The 16,875-nt window shown below is 42.4% G+C and overlaps 1 protein-coding gene across 1 annotated transcript in view; it reads left to right on the plus strand.

The window, feature by feature from the left end:
* Positions 1 to 323: 323 nt before the first annotated feature.
* The window catches only part of FNBP1L (formin binding protein 1 like), a gene marked incomplete at both ends in the record, with an annotated part of 122,521 nt that continues 105,969 nt past the window's right edge, over positions 324 to 16,875 (plus strand). Inside the window, 2 exon segments of the mRNA XM_080691473.1 lie at positions 324 to 408; positions 10,929 to 11,218. Coding sequence (XP_080547599.1) covers positions 324 to 408; positions 10,929 to 11,218 — 375 coding nt within the window.

The following is a 16,875-nucleotide window of genomic DNA, read 5'->3' on the forward strand; positions in this document are numbered from 1 at the left end:
CGGGAGCACACTGCTTTTGTTTGAATGTTCTCTCAAAGTTCTTGTGTTGGAATTTTTTTTTTTTTTTTTTTTTTGGTACTGGGGTTCCTGGAAGCCCTTCTACCTCCGGGCTACACTCCCAGACCTATTTTTACATTTTTATTTGGAAACAGGGTCTCCTAAGCCAGCGCGCGCGGCTGGCTTCGAACTTGCGCGATCCTCCTGTCTCTGCCTCCCAAGCGCAGGGATTACAAGCGTGCGCCACCACGCCTGGCCTTGTGTTGGAATTTTAATACTCCATGCAGCAGTGTTGAGAAGTGGCACTATTACAGCGGTGGTTAGTCATGAAGCACCTGCCACGTGAATGGAGAAGTATTGTCACTGTGGGACGGCCGGTGTCACCAGCGTGGGTGTGGGTGTGTATTCACGGTGAGTGGGGCCTCTTCTCCCTGTGTTTCTTGCTCTTCTGCTTCCCTCTCTGGCGAAGGCGGCACAGAGAGCCTTGTCTGATGCAGTCCTTTGTTTGTCCTTGGACTTCCCAGCCACCAGAAGTGTGAAAATATATTTTTTGTTCATTATAAGTCACCCAGTCTGTGTTATTTTGTTATAACAACGTAAACTAAGACGGACTAAGTCATTTTCTTCACTATTACTCTGTGTAAGATTTAGACAGTGTTATGCTAATGTTTAATGATCAGTTTTCCCAGGGGAAAACCAACTCAGATTTGTAGCATTGGGCTATTACCATGGTATATATATAGGGCTGTGAGTGTAGTTCAGAGGTAAAATACCCCTGGATTCAATCCCACGCACATGCGCGCGCACACACACACACACACACACACACACACACTCTTATCATGGCAGGCATTGAACTAACATTTTTGTTTGTTTTTGTCTTCTGCAGTGCTTGCTAGGAATTGAATCCAGAGCGTCCTACTTGTTAAGTAAGCTCTGTACTACTGAGCTATACCCACAGCCTGAGCTAACTTTGTGCGTGCGTGTGTGTGTGTGTGTGTGTGTGTGCTTGCGCACGTGCGTGCATGCTAGGGATTGAATCCAAGGGTATTTTACTTCAGAACTACACTCCCAGCCCTATTTTATTCTATTTGGAAGCAATAATAGATTAATAGATTTCTGTTAAATTCTTCTCTAAGTTGCTGAGAGCCTTGCTAAGTTACTGAGGTTGGGTTTGAATCTGTGATCCTCCTGTCTGAGCCACCCAAGTACTGAGATTACAGGCGTGCACCACCATGCCTGCCAAATGAACTTACTTTTTTTTTTTTTTTTTGGTGGTACTGGGGTTCCTGGAAGCCCTTCTACCTCTGGGCTACACTCTCAGACCTATTTTTATATTTTTATTTGGAAACAGGGTCTCCTAAACCAGCACGCGTGGCTGGCTTTGAACCTGCGCGATCCTCCTGTCTCTGCCTCCCAAGCGCGGGGATTACAAGCGTGCGCCACCACGCCCGGCGTTATGCTAATGTTTAATGATCAGTTTTCCCAGGGAAAAACAACTCAGATTTGTAGCATTGGGCAATTACCATGGTATGTATGTATATATATATATATATATATATATATATATATATATATATATATGGCTGTGAGCGTAGTTCAGAGGTAAAATACCCCTTACAAAATGTAGTTCAGAGGTAAAATACCCCTTAAAAAATGAACTTACATTTTTTTTTTTTTTTTGGTGGTACTGGGGTTCCTGGAAACCCTTCTACTTCTGGCTACACTGCCAGACCTATTTTTATACTTTTTTAAAATTTGGAAACAGGGTCTCTTAAGCCAGCGTGGCTGGCTTCCAGCCTGCGCGATCCTCCTGTCTCCGCCTCCCAAGCGCGGGATCAAGTATGGTGATCACAAGTGTGCGCCACCACGCCCGGCATGAACTTACATTTTTAACAACCCTCTTGCAGGTTGTTAAATTCCTAAAAATTTAACAATGGGCTCTTGCAAGCCTATACGTGCCAGTTTTATGTCTATTAGTTTACATGATGTACCTGACTGGAAGGTCATAAAAAGAAAATAGAGAGCTATGTGTTCTTTGTTAATTGATGTGCATATCTTGAAATTTTTCACAAAGGTCACCCTTCTGAACAAATAAATAAACCAACAAACACAAAAGAAAAATAATCCAATAATATAGGAGTACTTAGCTGGGCATGGTGGTTCATGTAGCACCTGGGAGGCTGAGACTGGAGGATCTGGGTTCTCGGCCAGCTTCAGCTACTTAGTGAGACCCTGTTTCCAAATAAAGAATAAAAAATTGGGCTGAGGGGAGGTAAAATGCCCCTGGGTTCCATCCCCAGTACCACCCAGTACCAGTTAAGAAATTTAACTAGTAGACATTTTAATTTTTTTTGCAGGTCTGGGAATGAAACCTAGGGGCAATTGACCTCCGAGCTACACCCTCAGCCCTAATTTTTTGTCTTTATTTTTTATTTTTGAAACGGGGTCCCTCACTTAGTTGCAAAAGGCTGAGGCTGTCCATGAACCAGGATTCTCTGGTCTCAGCCTCCCAAATGCTGGGATTAAAACATGTGCCACCACGCCCGGCTCACTCGTAGACATTGAGTCTAAGAAGGTATAATAAACACCTCAAGAAGTCTGTAACTTTTGCTTAGAAGGCAATTTTATCTAAATAAATACTTAACAGTTGTTAGAAATGCTCGGTTCTATAATACTACAATGGAAAATAACCAATCATAGAAAAGAAGTGAGTCACCTCTTTAAGTGGATTGATTCCATTTGATTCATATAGAATTTTCTCTTTTTTTTTGCCAAGTTTCATTAGAGAAATAATAGAAAACAGAAATCCAAAATCCCAAAAAGCATAAAATAGCCCGTTTCTCTCATCCTCTTTCTATTTTTCTGTTTTCTTTTTTTCTTCTTCTCTTTTTTCTTTTACAATGAGCCTCCTTAAGCTATGTCCTTGGAGTCTGAATTTATTCCAATTCTTGGTTAAGAAAATGTAGTACAGAAAGTAGTGATGACTGTTAACTAGCCAGTGCTATTCTTCATTTGGCTGGCAAGGAATCAGTGTGCCAGTAGGATTTTGTTTCTGGTGTGGTGCTTCATCGGAAGCATTAAAATGGACATGCCAAGTGTAGAGACTTTGGTATTTTTCCCAACATAGTTTTAGTTGGATTTTCTGGCTTAACTATTTATTTATTTGTTTGTTTGTTTATTTATTATTTATTTTTGTGGTGGTACTGGTGGTGGAACCCAGAGGCTTTCTACCTCCAGGCTATACTCCCAGACCCATTTTATATTTTTTTGGAAACAGGGTCTCACTAAGTAGCTGAGGCTGGCTTCGAACCTGCGCGATCCTCCTGTCTCAGCCTCCCAAGCACTGGGATTACAAGCGTGCGCCACCATTTATTTATTTATTTGGTGGTACTGGGGTTCCTGAAAGCCCTTCTACCTCCGGGCTACACTCCCAGACCTAATATATATATATATATATATATATTTTTTTTTTGAAACAGGGTCTCTTAAACCAGTGAGGCTGGCTCCGAACCTGTGCAATCCTCCTGTCTCCGCCTCCCAAGCGCAGGGATTACAAGCATGCGCCACCACGCCCGGCTCTGGCCTATTTAGATAATAATTTTATTTATGGACACTACCTCTATTGTTTTAAGACATAATTATTATTATTATTATTTTGTGGTACTGGGGGTGGAATCCAGGGGCTTTCTACCTCTGAGCTACACTCCCAGCCCTGTTTTTTATTCTTTATTTTGAAACAGGGTCTCGCTGAGTTGCAAAGGGCCTCACTAAGTACTAGCTGAGGCTGTCCGCGAACCTGGATCCTCCTGTTTCAGCCTCCCAAATGCTAGGATTGCAAGCGTGCGCCACCACACCTGGCTCATAATTAACTTTTAAATGAGAAAAAGGGAGTTGCTATTATTTATGCTAGAAATGGTTTCCTTTGGGTAGTGGAAATTCTGTGATTGGTAACAATTCATGGATGGGACATTGATATATACATGCTAAGAAAAGCTTTCTGCACAGAAATTAAGTTGATCTAAAGCCATATTTTTCCCTTGCAACCAACAGATTGATTTATGATTGGAGGTTGATGTATTTGGGGTAGTAAAGTATTACACATTACATATTTCAGAATGCAACAGTGACTATAATTCACATTCTGACTTAAAAAAAAATTCATAGCTAGGTACAGTGGCACAGGCTGGTAATTCCAGTTCTTGGGAGATGGAGACAGGAGGATTGCAGGTTGGAGGCCAGCACCCAGTAACTTTGCCAAACCCTGTTTCAAAATTAAAAGGAGTGGGAATGTAGTTCAGCCACCCATCTCTGTGTTCAATCCTCTCTCTTTATCTCTGTCTGTCTGTCTGTCTCTCTCTCTCTCTCACACACATACATACACACACACACACACACATGAATTTATGCAGGGAAAATTTGAAACTGGAAGTGGCATTAGCTAAATATTCATAACAAAGAAATTATGTTAACAAATGGCTCTTGTGATCATTATTATGTGCAAATTCAAAATAAAAACTTAAGCTGGGCACATTGACCTACACCTGATCCCAGTACTAGGGAGGCTGAGACAGGAGGATAGCAGGTTTGCAGCCAGCCTCAGCAACTTAGTGTGGCCCTCCACAATGTAGTGAGATCCTGTCTCAAAATAAAAACAAAATAGGGCTGGGGATGTAGCTCTGAGGTAGAATGCCCCATGTTCAAGCCCCATTGCCAATAAATAAATAAGAAAAGAAAAAAAAAAAAGAAAGAAAGGAAGGCAGGCAGGAAGGAAGGGCTTGTTTTTATTAGAGTTAGAACACCCTAGAGTACAATCCTCAGTCCCACAAAAATAAATAAATACCTAAAAACTAATCAGGAAAAATTATAAGAGGAATTCTCATTTGAATTGGTATATAAGAAAATATGCAAAAAAGCAACACTTCAGAGGCTCATTATAGACCACAGTTCAACCATAAGCCTGAAGAGAATGCATTCAATGAAAGTATTTCTTACAATTAAAAAGATATGGCATACATATGATCTAGCCCTACCACTCCTGGGTATCTTTCCAAAGAGGTTGAAACTGAAGAACTACAGTAATATATGCATACCCATGTTCATAACAGCACAATTCACAATAGCCAAGTTATGGAACCGACCTAGGTGTCCATCAACAGATGAATGAATTACAAAATTATGGGACATCACACAGTGGAATTCTATTCAGCAGTCAGTAAAAAACAAAATTATGTCACTGCAAGAAAATGGGCGCCGATCGTGGTGGCACATACTTGTAATCCCAGCATTCCGGAGGCTGAGACCGAAGGATCGCGGTTCGTGGGCAGCCTCAACTACTTCGGCCCTCCACAATTTAGTGAGACCCTGTTTCAAAAATAAAGAATAAAGCCGGGCATGGTGGCGCAGGCTTGTAATCCCCGCACTTGGGAGGCAGAGACAGGAGGATCGCGCAAGTTTGAAGCCAGCCGCGCTGGCGTAAGAGACCCTGTTTCCAAATAAAAATATAAAAATAGGTCTGGGAGTGTAGCCCAGAGGTAGAAGGGCTTCCAGGAACCCCAGTACCACCAATATATATATATGAATAAAAAATAGGGCAGAGGGTGTAGCTCGGAGATTGAATGCCCCTGGGTTCCATCCCCAGATCTGCCAAAAAAAAAAAAAAAAAAAAAAAAGGAAGGACTTGGAGAACATTATGTTAAGTGAGATTAGCCAGTCACAGAGAGTGAAGGGTCAAGAAAGAAAGAAAGAAAGAAAGAAAGAAAGAAAGAAAGTGAGTGAAGAGGAAGAGTCATAAGTTTTTCCTAATATGGCAAGCTAGGGAGTAATTGGGATACCAGAGGGACTCCAGCTAATGGAAGAGAAATCTCAGTGGAGCAGGGAGGTGGTCTAGGGAAAGGGGACAGGAAGACTGAGGTTCATTAATAAAAATACTACCACTGACTATGTGTATCTATGTGAATATACCAATGGCAATCTCAGTACTCTATATTAGGAAGGGGGAAAATAAAGAGGTGGTCACCAAGTGCAGTGTGCATGTATGTCATTGTCAAAATAATTTACATTATGATGTAAGACTATAATGCACCAATAAAAGCATATTAAAAAATATGGGGCTGGGCGTGGTGGCGCACGCTTGTAATCCCTGTGCTTGAGAGGCGGAGGCAGGAGGATGGCACAGGTTCTTAGCCAGCCATGCTGGCTTAAGAGACCCTGTTTCAAAAAAAAAAGTATAAAAATAGATCTGGGAGTGTAGCCCGAAGGTAGAAGGGTTTCCAGGAATCCCAGTACCACCACCACCAAAAAATAAATAAATAAATAAATAAATAAATAAATAAATAAATAAATATGGTAGCTAGGCATGGTAGCCCACACTTGTAATCCCAGCATTTGGGAGGCTGACACAGGAGAATCGCCATTTGCGGACAGCCTCAGCTACTTAGGCCCTTTGCAACTCAGTGAGACCCTGTTTCAAAATAAAGAATAAAAAATAGGTCTGGGGGTGTAGCTTGGAGGTAGAATGCTCCTGGATTCCATCCCCAGTACTGGAAAACAAAAATATGGTGTAAAAATTCTTAAAACTGGAAAAAAGCCTTTTTTTTTTTTTTTTTTTTTTTTTTTTTTTGGTGTTACTGGGGGAAGAACCCAGGGACTTTCTACCTCCGGCTTATACTCCCAGACTTTAAATTTTATTTGGAAACAGGGTCTTACTAAGTTGCTGAGAGCCTCACTAAGTAGCTGTGGCTGGCTTCAAACCTGTGCGATCCTCCTGTCTCAGCCTCCCAAGAGCAGTGATTACAAGTGTGCGCCACCATGCCTGGCTGGAAAAAAGCCTTTGAAAATGTATGCCCTTTTGCCGGGTGTGGTGGCGCACGCTTGTAATCCCCGTGCTTGGGAGGCGGAGACAGGAGGATCGCGCAGGTTTGAAACCAGCCGCGCACGCTGGTTTAGGAGACCCTGTTTCCAAATAAAAATGTAAAAATAAGTCTGGGAGTGTAGCCCGGAGGTAGAAGGGCTTCCAGGAACCCCAGTACCACAAAAAAAAAAAAAAAAAAAGAAAAAGAAAAAAAGAAAATGTATGCCCTTTTGCGTTTACTTGGTAGAGTGGCTCCATTATAAAAATTAAGTGAAAAACAGAATAATTCTTTCCTTGATTCTTAGTGTTGATTACTTTATGAAATACGTAATATGAAATAGAAACTACATGGTAATTAATTGCCAGTAGGTCAAGTAGCAAAAAAGGTATAATTGGTTTGGCAGTTTTTTGCATAATGAGTCAAGTTATGATATGAGGGTAGCATCAGGAATAAATCAAGATTTCTGTTCTATTAAAGAGGTATTTCTTTTAAAAACTGAGTTATATTTTACCTTGTTTTGAAATAAAAATGATATGTTTGAACTGCATACAAAGATGCTTTGCTAGCCCGGCGTGGTGGTGCACGCTTGTAATCCCCGCGCTTGGGAGGCGGAGACAGGAGGATCCCGCTGTCTTAAGAGACCCTGTTTCCAAATAAAAAAATATGAAATAGGTCTGGGAGTGTAACCCTGTAGAAGGGTTTCCAGAAACCCCAGTACCACCAAAAAAAAAAAAAAAAAAAAAAAAAAAAAGATGCTTTGCTAAGGGTTCATTAAAAAAATCATGTATAAAATAAGTTAATTAGATAGGCGCAGGGTCCACACCTGTAATCCCAGTACTTGAGAGGCTAAGCCAGAAGGATCACAGGTCTGAAGGCAGCCTCAGCAACTTAGAACCTTGGCAACTTAGCAGGATCCTCAGCAACTTAGTGAGACTGTTTCAAAATAAAAAATAAAATAGAGTTGGGGATGTAGCTTGGAGGTAGAATGCCCCTGGGTCTAACCTCCAAAAATTTAATACCCAAATAATTTTGCTTATGAGAAAAATCATAAAAAGCTTTATAAACTGCCATGCTGATCATATACTTGTTTGACTCTATAAGTGTCTATTAAAAATTGCATGTCTCTCAGCTAAAATGTCCATATGCGACTTTAGTGATTTGTTATAAAAAGAGTACTTTGAAATCTGATTAAGCTTTATTTATTCTATATACTTTTATTGGTGCATTATAGACTCACATCATAATGTAAATCATGTTGACAGTGACTTACATGCACACAGCACTTGGGACCCCCCATTCTTTATTTTTAATAATAAAATATAACACTAAACATTTATTTCTTTATTGTTATACTTTTCTTTCTTGTTTTTTCTGGGTCTGGAGAATGAATCCAGGGGTTCAAGCATGCTAGGCAAGTGCTTTATCATTGAGCCCTCAGCCCTAGTTAACAACTTTTAATTACTTTTGCCTAAAAACATTGACATTAATAGTGAATCTTGTAAATTACAAACAACTGCTTAGAAGAAATGATCAGTCCGAGTTAGTCACATAAATTACATGTAAAACTTTATAGTAATGGACAATAACAAATTTTATCTAAATTTGAATATTAACTTCGAGATCCACAAATCTAGTTTTTTATTTGAAGAAAAATGAATTAAGTGTCGAGTCCTATTCAGAAACTTCGAAAGAAGAAATATGTTTGCTTTGGAGGTAAGACTTTATGTTCTATTGGGGAATTATATTGACAGCATGGTTGGATATAAATTTAATGTGAACCACAGATAATTTTACTGTTTTTGTGTATGGTGCTGGGGACTGAGCTCAGGAGCATTTGACCGAGTTTCATCCCCAACCATAATTTTTACTTTTATTTTGAAGCAGGGTCTCACTTGGGTGATGGAGTCTCACTATTGTTGAGGCTGTCCTTAAATCTGCAGTCCTCCTGCCTCAACCTTCCACGTACTGGGATTACAATGAGCACCAACACACCCAGCTATAATTTTACTTTTTAAAGGGAAAGCACATATTTTTATTTAAATTATGGCCCATATGTGTTAAGGTTTATGACAGTTCTTAGATATGATAAATTTTAGTATTGGAATGGTTCTAAATAATGAGACATCCAGCGGGGCATGGTGGCACATGACTACAATCCCAGTACTTGGGAGGCTGAGATAGGAGGATTGCAGGCTCAAGATCATACTCAGCAACTCAGTGAGACTGTCAGCAAACTATCAAGACCCTGTTTAAAAGAAGAAAGAGCCCGGCGTGGTGGCGCACACTTGTAATCCCTGCGCATGGGAGGCGGAGACAGGAGGATGGCCCGGTTCAAAGCCAGCGGGTTGGTTTAAGAGACCCTGTTTTCAAATAAAATATAAAATAGGTCTGGGAGTGTAACCCAGAGGTAGAAGGCCCCTGGGTTCTATACCCAGTACCACAAAAAAAAAAAAAAAAAAAAGAAAAAAGAAAGAAAGAAAGAAAAAAAGAAAGAACGAAAGAAAGAAAAGAAGGCCAGGTGTGGTGGTAGGTGTGGTGGTGCACGCTTGTAACCCCAGCATTTGGGAGGCAGTGAGACCCTGTTTCAAAAATTTAAAATACTAAAAAATAGGACGGGTGGGGGGTGTAGCTCAGAGGTACAACGCCCCTGGGTTCCATCTCAGGTACTGAAAAAAAAAAAAAAAAAAAAAGAAGAAGAAAAGAAAAGAAAAGAAAAAAAGGCCTCCGGTTCAATCCCTATTACCACAAAAAAGAGACATCCATTTAATAAACATATTTCCATTACTAATTAGTGTTTATGATTGCTAAATATATTCAATATATTTATGGAGCAAGAGGGAGAGGAGAGGTGGTTAGTAGCACTGTTAGGTGACATAGATAACCTTGAAAGCCCGGATGGTGGCAGCACACCTGTAATCTCAGTTTTCTTGGAAGATCTTCCTGAGACAGGAGGATTGCAGGTTCCAAGCCAGCAATTCAGAGAGGCCCTCAGCAACTTAGTGAGACCCTGCTTCAAGCCAAAAAATCAAAAAAGGGCTGGGGCTGTAGCCCAGGTATGTTCCACGAGGGGATCAGGGATTAATTTTGAAGGAATTCTATTTGAAATAGAGACAATATAGAAAATACTAGGAAGTGTTGGTCAGTATTTGACTTTTTATTATAAGGTACAAATAAACATTTAAAAATTGGCCATAACCCACATGAAATTTATATGTTCAAGTTACCTCAAAGAAGGATGGCAAAGATGTTAGCAAGATTAAAGGTGGGACTGTTAGGAGACCTCAGGCTATTTGCTTTAACCCGGAGGGACCCAGCTAAGCAAGGACAAGGAGCTCAAGAGGGTGTAGCGCCCGCGCAGGCGTGTATAGGAGAGGAGTTTGAAAACCCGGCACAGCCGGTCGGGAGAACTGAGACACTCAGCTGTCACGAGTCACTGAGGAGTACTCTACACGTCGGCTGGACTGAAATGCGTGTGTGTTTAGGAGACAAGCAGTTAATATTAAAGCATGTGTTAGGAAGTTGCTAAGCATACTGTCCTTGGTATCTAATAGCGCGGCCAAGCTTGCTGGCTGTCTAACCTTGGAGTTAGGCTGGGAAGTAACTTCCTAGGGGAAAAGGAAGTGGTGGACCTGCCTCGAGGCTCGGGGGCTCTGACGTTCTGGACAGGCTGTTTACGCGGCCAGAGAGACACCTGGCTCCCCACCTGCGCAGCCCCCACAGGTGCAGCCTGGACCTCAGGGGACCCCTCTCCTCCTGCAGGTGACAGACAGCTGGGCTCTCCTAGCCCACGGCTCCCACCGCCTGTCATGGCAACTTCCCCAAATGACTACTGGACGAATGCTCATTCTTATGATTTCCTCAAAGAACTTACGGTAATATGAAAACGCTTTATTTTTAAAACACAATCAGACACGTTACCCTCCCAGGTGACACCCGACCTTTACCCCGCGCTGCTGATCCCCCAGAACCGGGAAGCCGAAGCCTGAGCCCGACGTGAGAGACCACCGCCACCCACCAGGTTCCGTGACACCCGGAGCTCAGCCCTCTCGGCCTGACCCCGCGCGGCTTCTTTGTCAGGGTTCCGCGCGGAGGCGGCGGCGGGCTCCGCGGGGCGGGCGCGGTCCGCCGCGATCCCAGGGTGCACCGCGCCGCCCTCCTCCCCGGGCGGGGGGCGGGCCGCGGGCGCGGGGCCAGTCGCGGCTCTCTCGCTCACTGGGAGCCCGGCGGTGGCGGCACCTTTCGAGGCGGATCCGCGGAGCCGGAGCCCGGGCGAGTCGGACCGACCGACGGCGCAGCCGACGGACAGCGGGCAGCCAGACGGCCGCGGCGCCGCGCGTTCCGCCATGAGCTGGGGCACGGAGCTGTGGGTGAGCGCGGGCGGCGGGGGCGGCGGGTCCGCGCCCTTTGTGTGCGGCGCGCCCCGGGCCGGGCCGGCGTCCCGCCTTCGCGAGCCCGCGGGGCCATTGTGCGGCGAGCGCGGCCGGCCCGCGCCCAGGTGGGGCGGCGGCTTTGTTCGGCGGCCGCGCCCGCGCCGCCGAGGCTGGGGGGGGGGGGCGAGGCCGACCGCCGCGTCTGGACCCCCGCCCCCGCCGCGGCGCAGACAATGCCGGGCGGCCGACCAGGTGCGCGCCGCGGCCCAGGTGCGGCCCGTGGGGGCGCCGCCCTCCCCCATCCCACCTGTGCGCGTTTTACGAGCCTTTTGTTTGCGGGAATCTCGCGAAATCACTGCAGAGAGGGAAGGGGAGAGAGAACTTGTGAGCGCCGTGTGTGTGCACGGTCCGGAGGGGACTGAAAGCAGATCGATGAATTGCAGCGCAGCAGCACCTTCTGTTTTTCACGTCTCGCGCACGGATTGGGAATCTTAGAACTGAAAGAGACTTTAGAGCGTATCTAGTTGAACATCTACTAAGCCAGCTCAGGAATCTCTCCTGCGACATTGTGGACAAGTGCTTTGCCCGGTCTGCAAACACACCGCCCAAGAAGAAATGTCTCAGGGGCTCTTCCATTCCGTTTCTTAGATAGCAATCATTATTCTAGTCATAGGAAGGGCTGTATGTAAAGGAATTGTATAAAATTCAACTCATATTTATTGATTTATTTTTGCGGAACTAGGGATTGAACTCAGGTACACTGTACCACCAAGCCATACCCCCAGGTCTGTATTTTACTGTTTACTTTGAAACAAGGTCCTACTAAGTGTGGAGGGCTCACTAATTTGGTGAGGCTGGCTGCGAACCTGCGGTCCTCTTGTCTAAACACCCCCCCACCCCCCACCCCCGCCAGTACTGGGACCTTAAGCATGCTCCACTACCCCTGGCAAATTCAACTCTATTGGTTAGGAGCTCAGGCATTCTTACACCTTTTCCTTTTGCTTTACGCATCCTGTGGTTAATTATGTTGTCATTAACGACCAGAAGTGGCTGTAGTTTTATTTTCCATTTTTATAATTAGAAGATATTTTTATTTCACGTACTTAAATGACCCACACATCAGAGGAAGCTAGAATGACAGCAGAATTCTGGTACTGAAGATTGAACCCAGGGGCTTCTCTCTCCGAGCTTCATCCCTATTCCTATTTTATTTAAAGATTTTTTTGAAACAGGGTCTCACTAAGTTGCTGAGGTTTTTGCTAAATTACTGAGACTGATTTCTAATTTGTGATCCTTCTGGCACAACCTCCCAAGTACTGGGATTACACGCATATGTCACCACACCCAGCTGGCAGAGCACTTTCTAAAAGTACACATAGGAAAACAATGGAGGAATATTTGGATTTACTCTCAATTTAGATTTTTTGTTTTTATGATACTGGAGATTGAACCCCAGGGGCATTGTACTTCTGAGCAGTAGGCATTACACCTACTGCTCTGTTTTCTTTTTTTGTGTGTGTGGCACTGCAAATTGAACCCACGGGCATTCTACCTCTGAGCTACACTCCTAGCCCAATTTTTAAATTTATTTTGAAACAAGATCTCACTCAATAGCCTCACTGAGTAGCTGAGGATGGCTAATAGCCTGCTATCCTCCTGTCTCAGCCTCCCAAGTACTGAGATTACATGTGTGGGCCGTCATGCCCAGTTTATATTTCTTTGTTTTCTTAAATTTCAGTCTTTATCACACAGTAGAAAAAGCCTTAAGAAAATATTCCAGTGAAAACTAAAATGTAATTTTTTAATTTTTGGGTGTGGTATTAGGTGCTATCACTGAGCCACATCCTCAGGATTTTTAAGAAAGTTTAAAATATAATACAGTCAGAAACTATTTTAGCCCTCCATACCTCTTGTAATTTAGTTATTTTAGCGCTTAAATAGTTTCTTAGCAATTTGAAAAGGTAAACTGTAGGAGAGATGGGAATTTCTACTCTAAATTAAAAATTGTTTTATAGCCTTAGGAAATGCTGGGAATATTTTTAATTTTTCTCTTAAATTTTAATACACCTCCATATTTAAAAATTCCTAGTGGTATGAGGACTTGAGGGAAACATTTACTAGAAACTAATGTAGAATCAGCTCATATCAGCTTGATATGTAAACTCTAGATATGTGTAACTTGGTGTAGAAGACTATTGGGAGTAGAATAAGCCTTCACAGATTTGACTAGATTTCTGGTTTTTACTGTTCTCAGTTTAGAATAAAGATACTGTGTTTCCAGTGAATGGTAATCTAATACAGACACACTATTTCTTGCCATTGTGGAATTTGAGGCTGGGAGTTTAAAACTGTAAATTTATTTATTTATTTATTTTTTATGGTACTGGGGATGGAACCAGGAACCTTCTAACCTCAGAGCTACACCTCCAGCCCTATTTTATTCCTTTATTTTGAAACAGTGTCTCACTAAGTTGCAGATGGCCTCATTAAGTTGGTGAGGCTGGCTGTGAACAGGCAATCCTCCTGTCTCAGCCTCCCAAATACTGGAATTATAATCATGCACCATCACACTTGACTTAAAATTGAAAATTTAGATATCAGTTTTCTTTCTTTCTTTTTTTTTTTTTTGGTGGTACTGGGATTCCTGGAAGCCCTTCTACCTCCGGGCTACACTCCCAGACCTATTTTTACATTTTTATTTGGAAACAGGGTCTCCTAAGCCAGCGCATGTGGCTGGCTTCGAACCTGCGCGATCCTCCTGTCTCTGCCTCCCAAGCACGGGGATTACAAGCGTGCGCCACCACGCTCGGCGTAGAAATCAGTTTTCATATTATTTCATGTTTAGGATCACATTATTGCCCCAAGGTTTTAGTTGTTATTATTATTATTTTTTTTTGGTGTGTGTGTGTGTGTGGTACTGAGGATGGATCCCAGGGGCATTCTACCTCTGAGCTACAACCCCAGGCCCTATTTTTTATTCTTTTTTAGAAACAGGGTCTCACTGAGTTGCAAAGGGCCTCACTAAGTAGCTGAGGCTGCCCATGATCCTCCTGTCTCAGCTCCCCAATGCTGGGATTACAAGCGTGCACCACCACATCTGGCTGCCAAAGTTTTAAAATTAATTATTGAAAATACATTGTTAGGCCAGGTGTGATGGCACACGCTTGTAACCCCCATGCTTGGGAGGCGGAGACAGGAGGATCGCGCAGTTTTGAAGCCAGCCGCGCGTGCTGGCTTAGGTTCCAAGCCAGCCCTGCTGGCTTAAGAGACCCTGTTTCCAAAAATAAAAAAAGTATAACATAGGTCTGGGAGTGTAGCCCGGAGGTAGAAGGGCTTCCAGGAACCCCAGTACCACAAAAACAAAAAACAAAAAACAAAAAAAAACATTGTTAGGAAAAATCTTATGCAATTATCCACCCAAACTGAAGTCTGTTTAATGTTTTATTATTTAATGTTTAATATTTATTTTATTTTAATGTTTGTTAAATTTGAGAATAAAGTAATTTCATAGAACTATACTACTGGCACTGTGTGACAAAACCAGTAAGTGATTGGTTAAGTGGGTGTGGCATACTTTTGTTGTATAGTTGTGAGGGCTAGTGAGTTAACAGTGAATGATGCCAAATTGTGCTTTAAGAGAGTTCTTGTGTTCCAAATAAGGATTTAAGTAAGGTAGTGAACATATACAGTACTAGGGGCATAGTTCTGCATTCTTTGTTCTGTGCAATAACAAAGAGATGATAGTTGTTTTTATTTTTTTCAGGATGCATAGGAATCACAAAGTAGCATCTTATGCATTGCTTACTGTTGATTTCTTTATTGTGGTGGAAAGAATGGTTTGATCAGAAAGAGACAAGTGTGAAACACTGATTTTATAATTACCAGTTTTTTTTTTTTTTTAAAGAAACAAGGAAATTAGATATTGGAGAAGTCCTGTGTTTAGTCTGTAAATTTAACTTATTAGAAGATAACATTTTAAAGGCTAGGCTTTGTGGCGCAGGCTTGTAATCCCAGCATTCTGGAGGTGGAGACCAGCGGATTGCTGTTTGCAGACAGCCTCAGCTACTTAGTTACAGCTACTTAGTTACTGAGGCCTACAACTCAGTGAGACCCTGTTTCAAACATTAAAAAGGACTAAAAGTAGGGATGGGGATGTAGCTCAGAGGTACAATGCTCCTGGGTTCCACCCCCAGTACTACAATAAATAAATAAATAAATAAGTAAATAAATGAAAAGATAACATTTTAAGCCAGGTGTGGTGGCTCATTCCTGTAATCCCAATACTTGAGAGGCTGAGACAGGAAGATTGCAAGTTGGTGGCCAGCCTCTGCTACTTACTGAGGCCCTCTGAAATTTAGTGAGACCTTGTTTCAAAATAAAGAATAAACAGTATGGCTGAGGGTGTAGCTCAGAAGTAGAATGCCTCTAGGTTCAATCCTTAGTAACCCCCTCCCCTCAAAAAAGGGCTGGGGCTGTAGCTAAAGGGGTAGGTAAAGTGCCCCTGGGTTCAATTCCCATACCCCCCTCCATCAACAAGAAGATAACATTTTAGCTTTTTGATTTTGAGAAGCCAGTTAAAGTTCAACAGAAAAAAAATCTTAGGTGTGTATGTAAATACATATGAAAAATTATGGCTGAGCACATCACATTCATATGATTTAGTATAAAATTTGCTACCCAAGGGTAATTTGGTCATAGTCTGGGAGTCAGAAGGTAGATTCAAATATCTGGTTTAATATATAGTGACATATAAACCTCTTTATGCCTCAGTTTCCTGGTCTCTGTAATTGTTGGCCCTTCATTTTAATAGTGTATAATTTAAAATCTATTGTTATTTTCCTCATATTGTTAACTGCATGCATTTCACAAAACTTATGGTATCTTTTTGGAAGAAACTGAAAAATGTGGGTTCGTCATAGATAAGGTAGATTCTTATGTAACAACCTTAGTCTTAACCTTTTAATGCTTCCATAACTTTGTCTTCATAGTACTTTATGATATTTCTATTCAATACTTATATTGTAAGTATACTAGACTGTTACTCTTTGAATCTAGGTATCAGATTTCAATCCCAGGGATTGAAACCAGGGATGTTCTAGATCTGAGCTATACCCCCAGCTCTATTTTTTATTTTCTATTTTGAAATGTAGTCTCATAGCCAGTGTGATGGCCCACCCACGCTTGTAATCCCAGCACTTGGGAGGCTGAGACAGGAGGATCGCACAGGTTCATAGCCAGCCTCACCTACTTAGTGAGGCTCTTAGCAACTTAGTGAGACCCTGTGCCCAGATAAAGTATAAAATAGGTCTGGGAGTATAGCCTGGAAGTAGAAAAGCCCCTGGGTTCTACCCCCAGTACCACCCCCCCAAAAAAAAAAAAAAAAGAAAGAAAAGAAACAGGGTCTCTCACCAAAGTTGCTGAGGCCCTTACTAAATTGCTGAGGTTGGTATCAAACCTATGATCCTCTTTGTCTCAGCCTTCCAAGTACTAGGATTATAGGCGTGCACCACCATGTCCAACTATTTTACATTTTTTAGAAGATACTTGTCTAAAGGAGAAAACTAATGTGAATGTTATCATTTTTCAAATGCCATGAAATTGCTGTAGGAATTGAGTTTTGTTTATAAAACAGTTATTGTGTCTGTTATATAGGG

The sequence above is a fragment of the Muscardinus avellanarius genome (assembly GCF_963383645.1).
Source record: "Muscardinus avellanarius genome assembly, chromosome: 3".
NCBI classification, from domain to species: Eukaryota; Metazoa; Chordata; class Mammalia; order Rodentia; family Gliridae; genus Muscardinus; species Muscardinus avellanarius.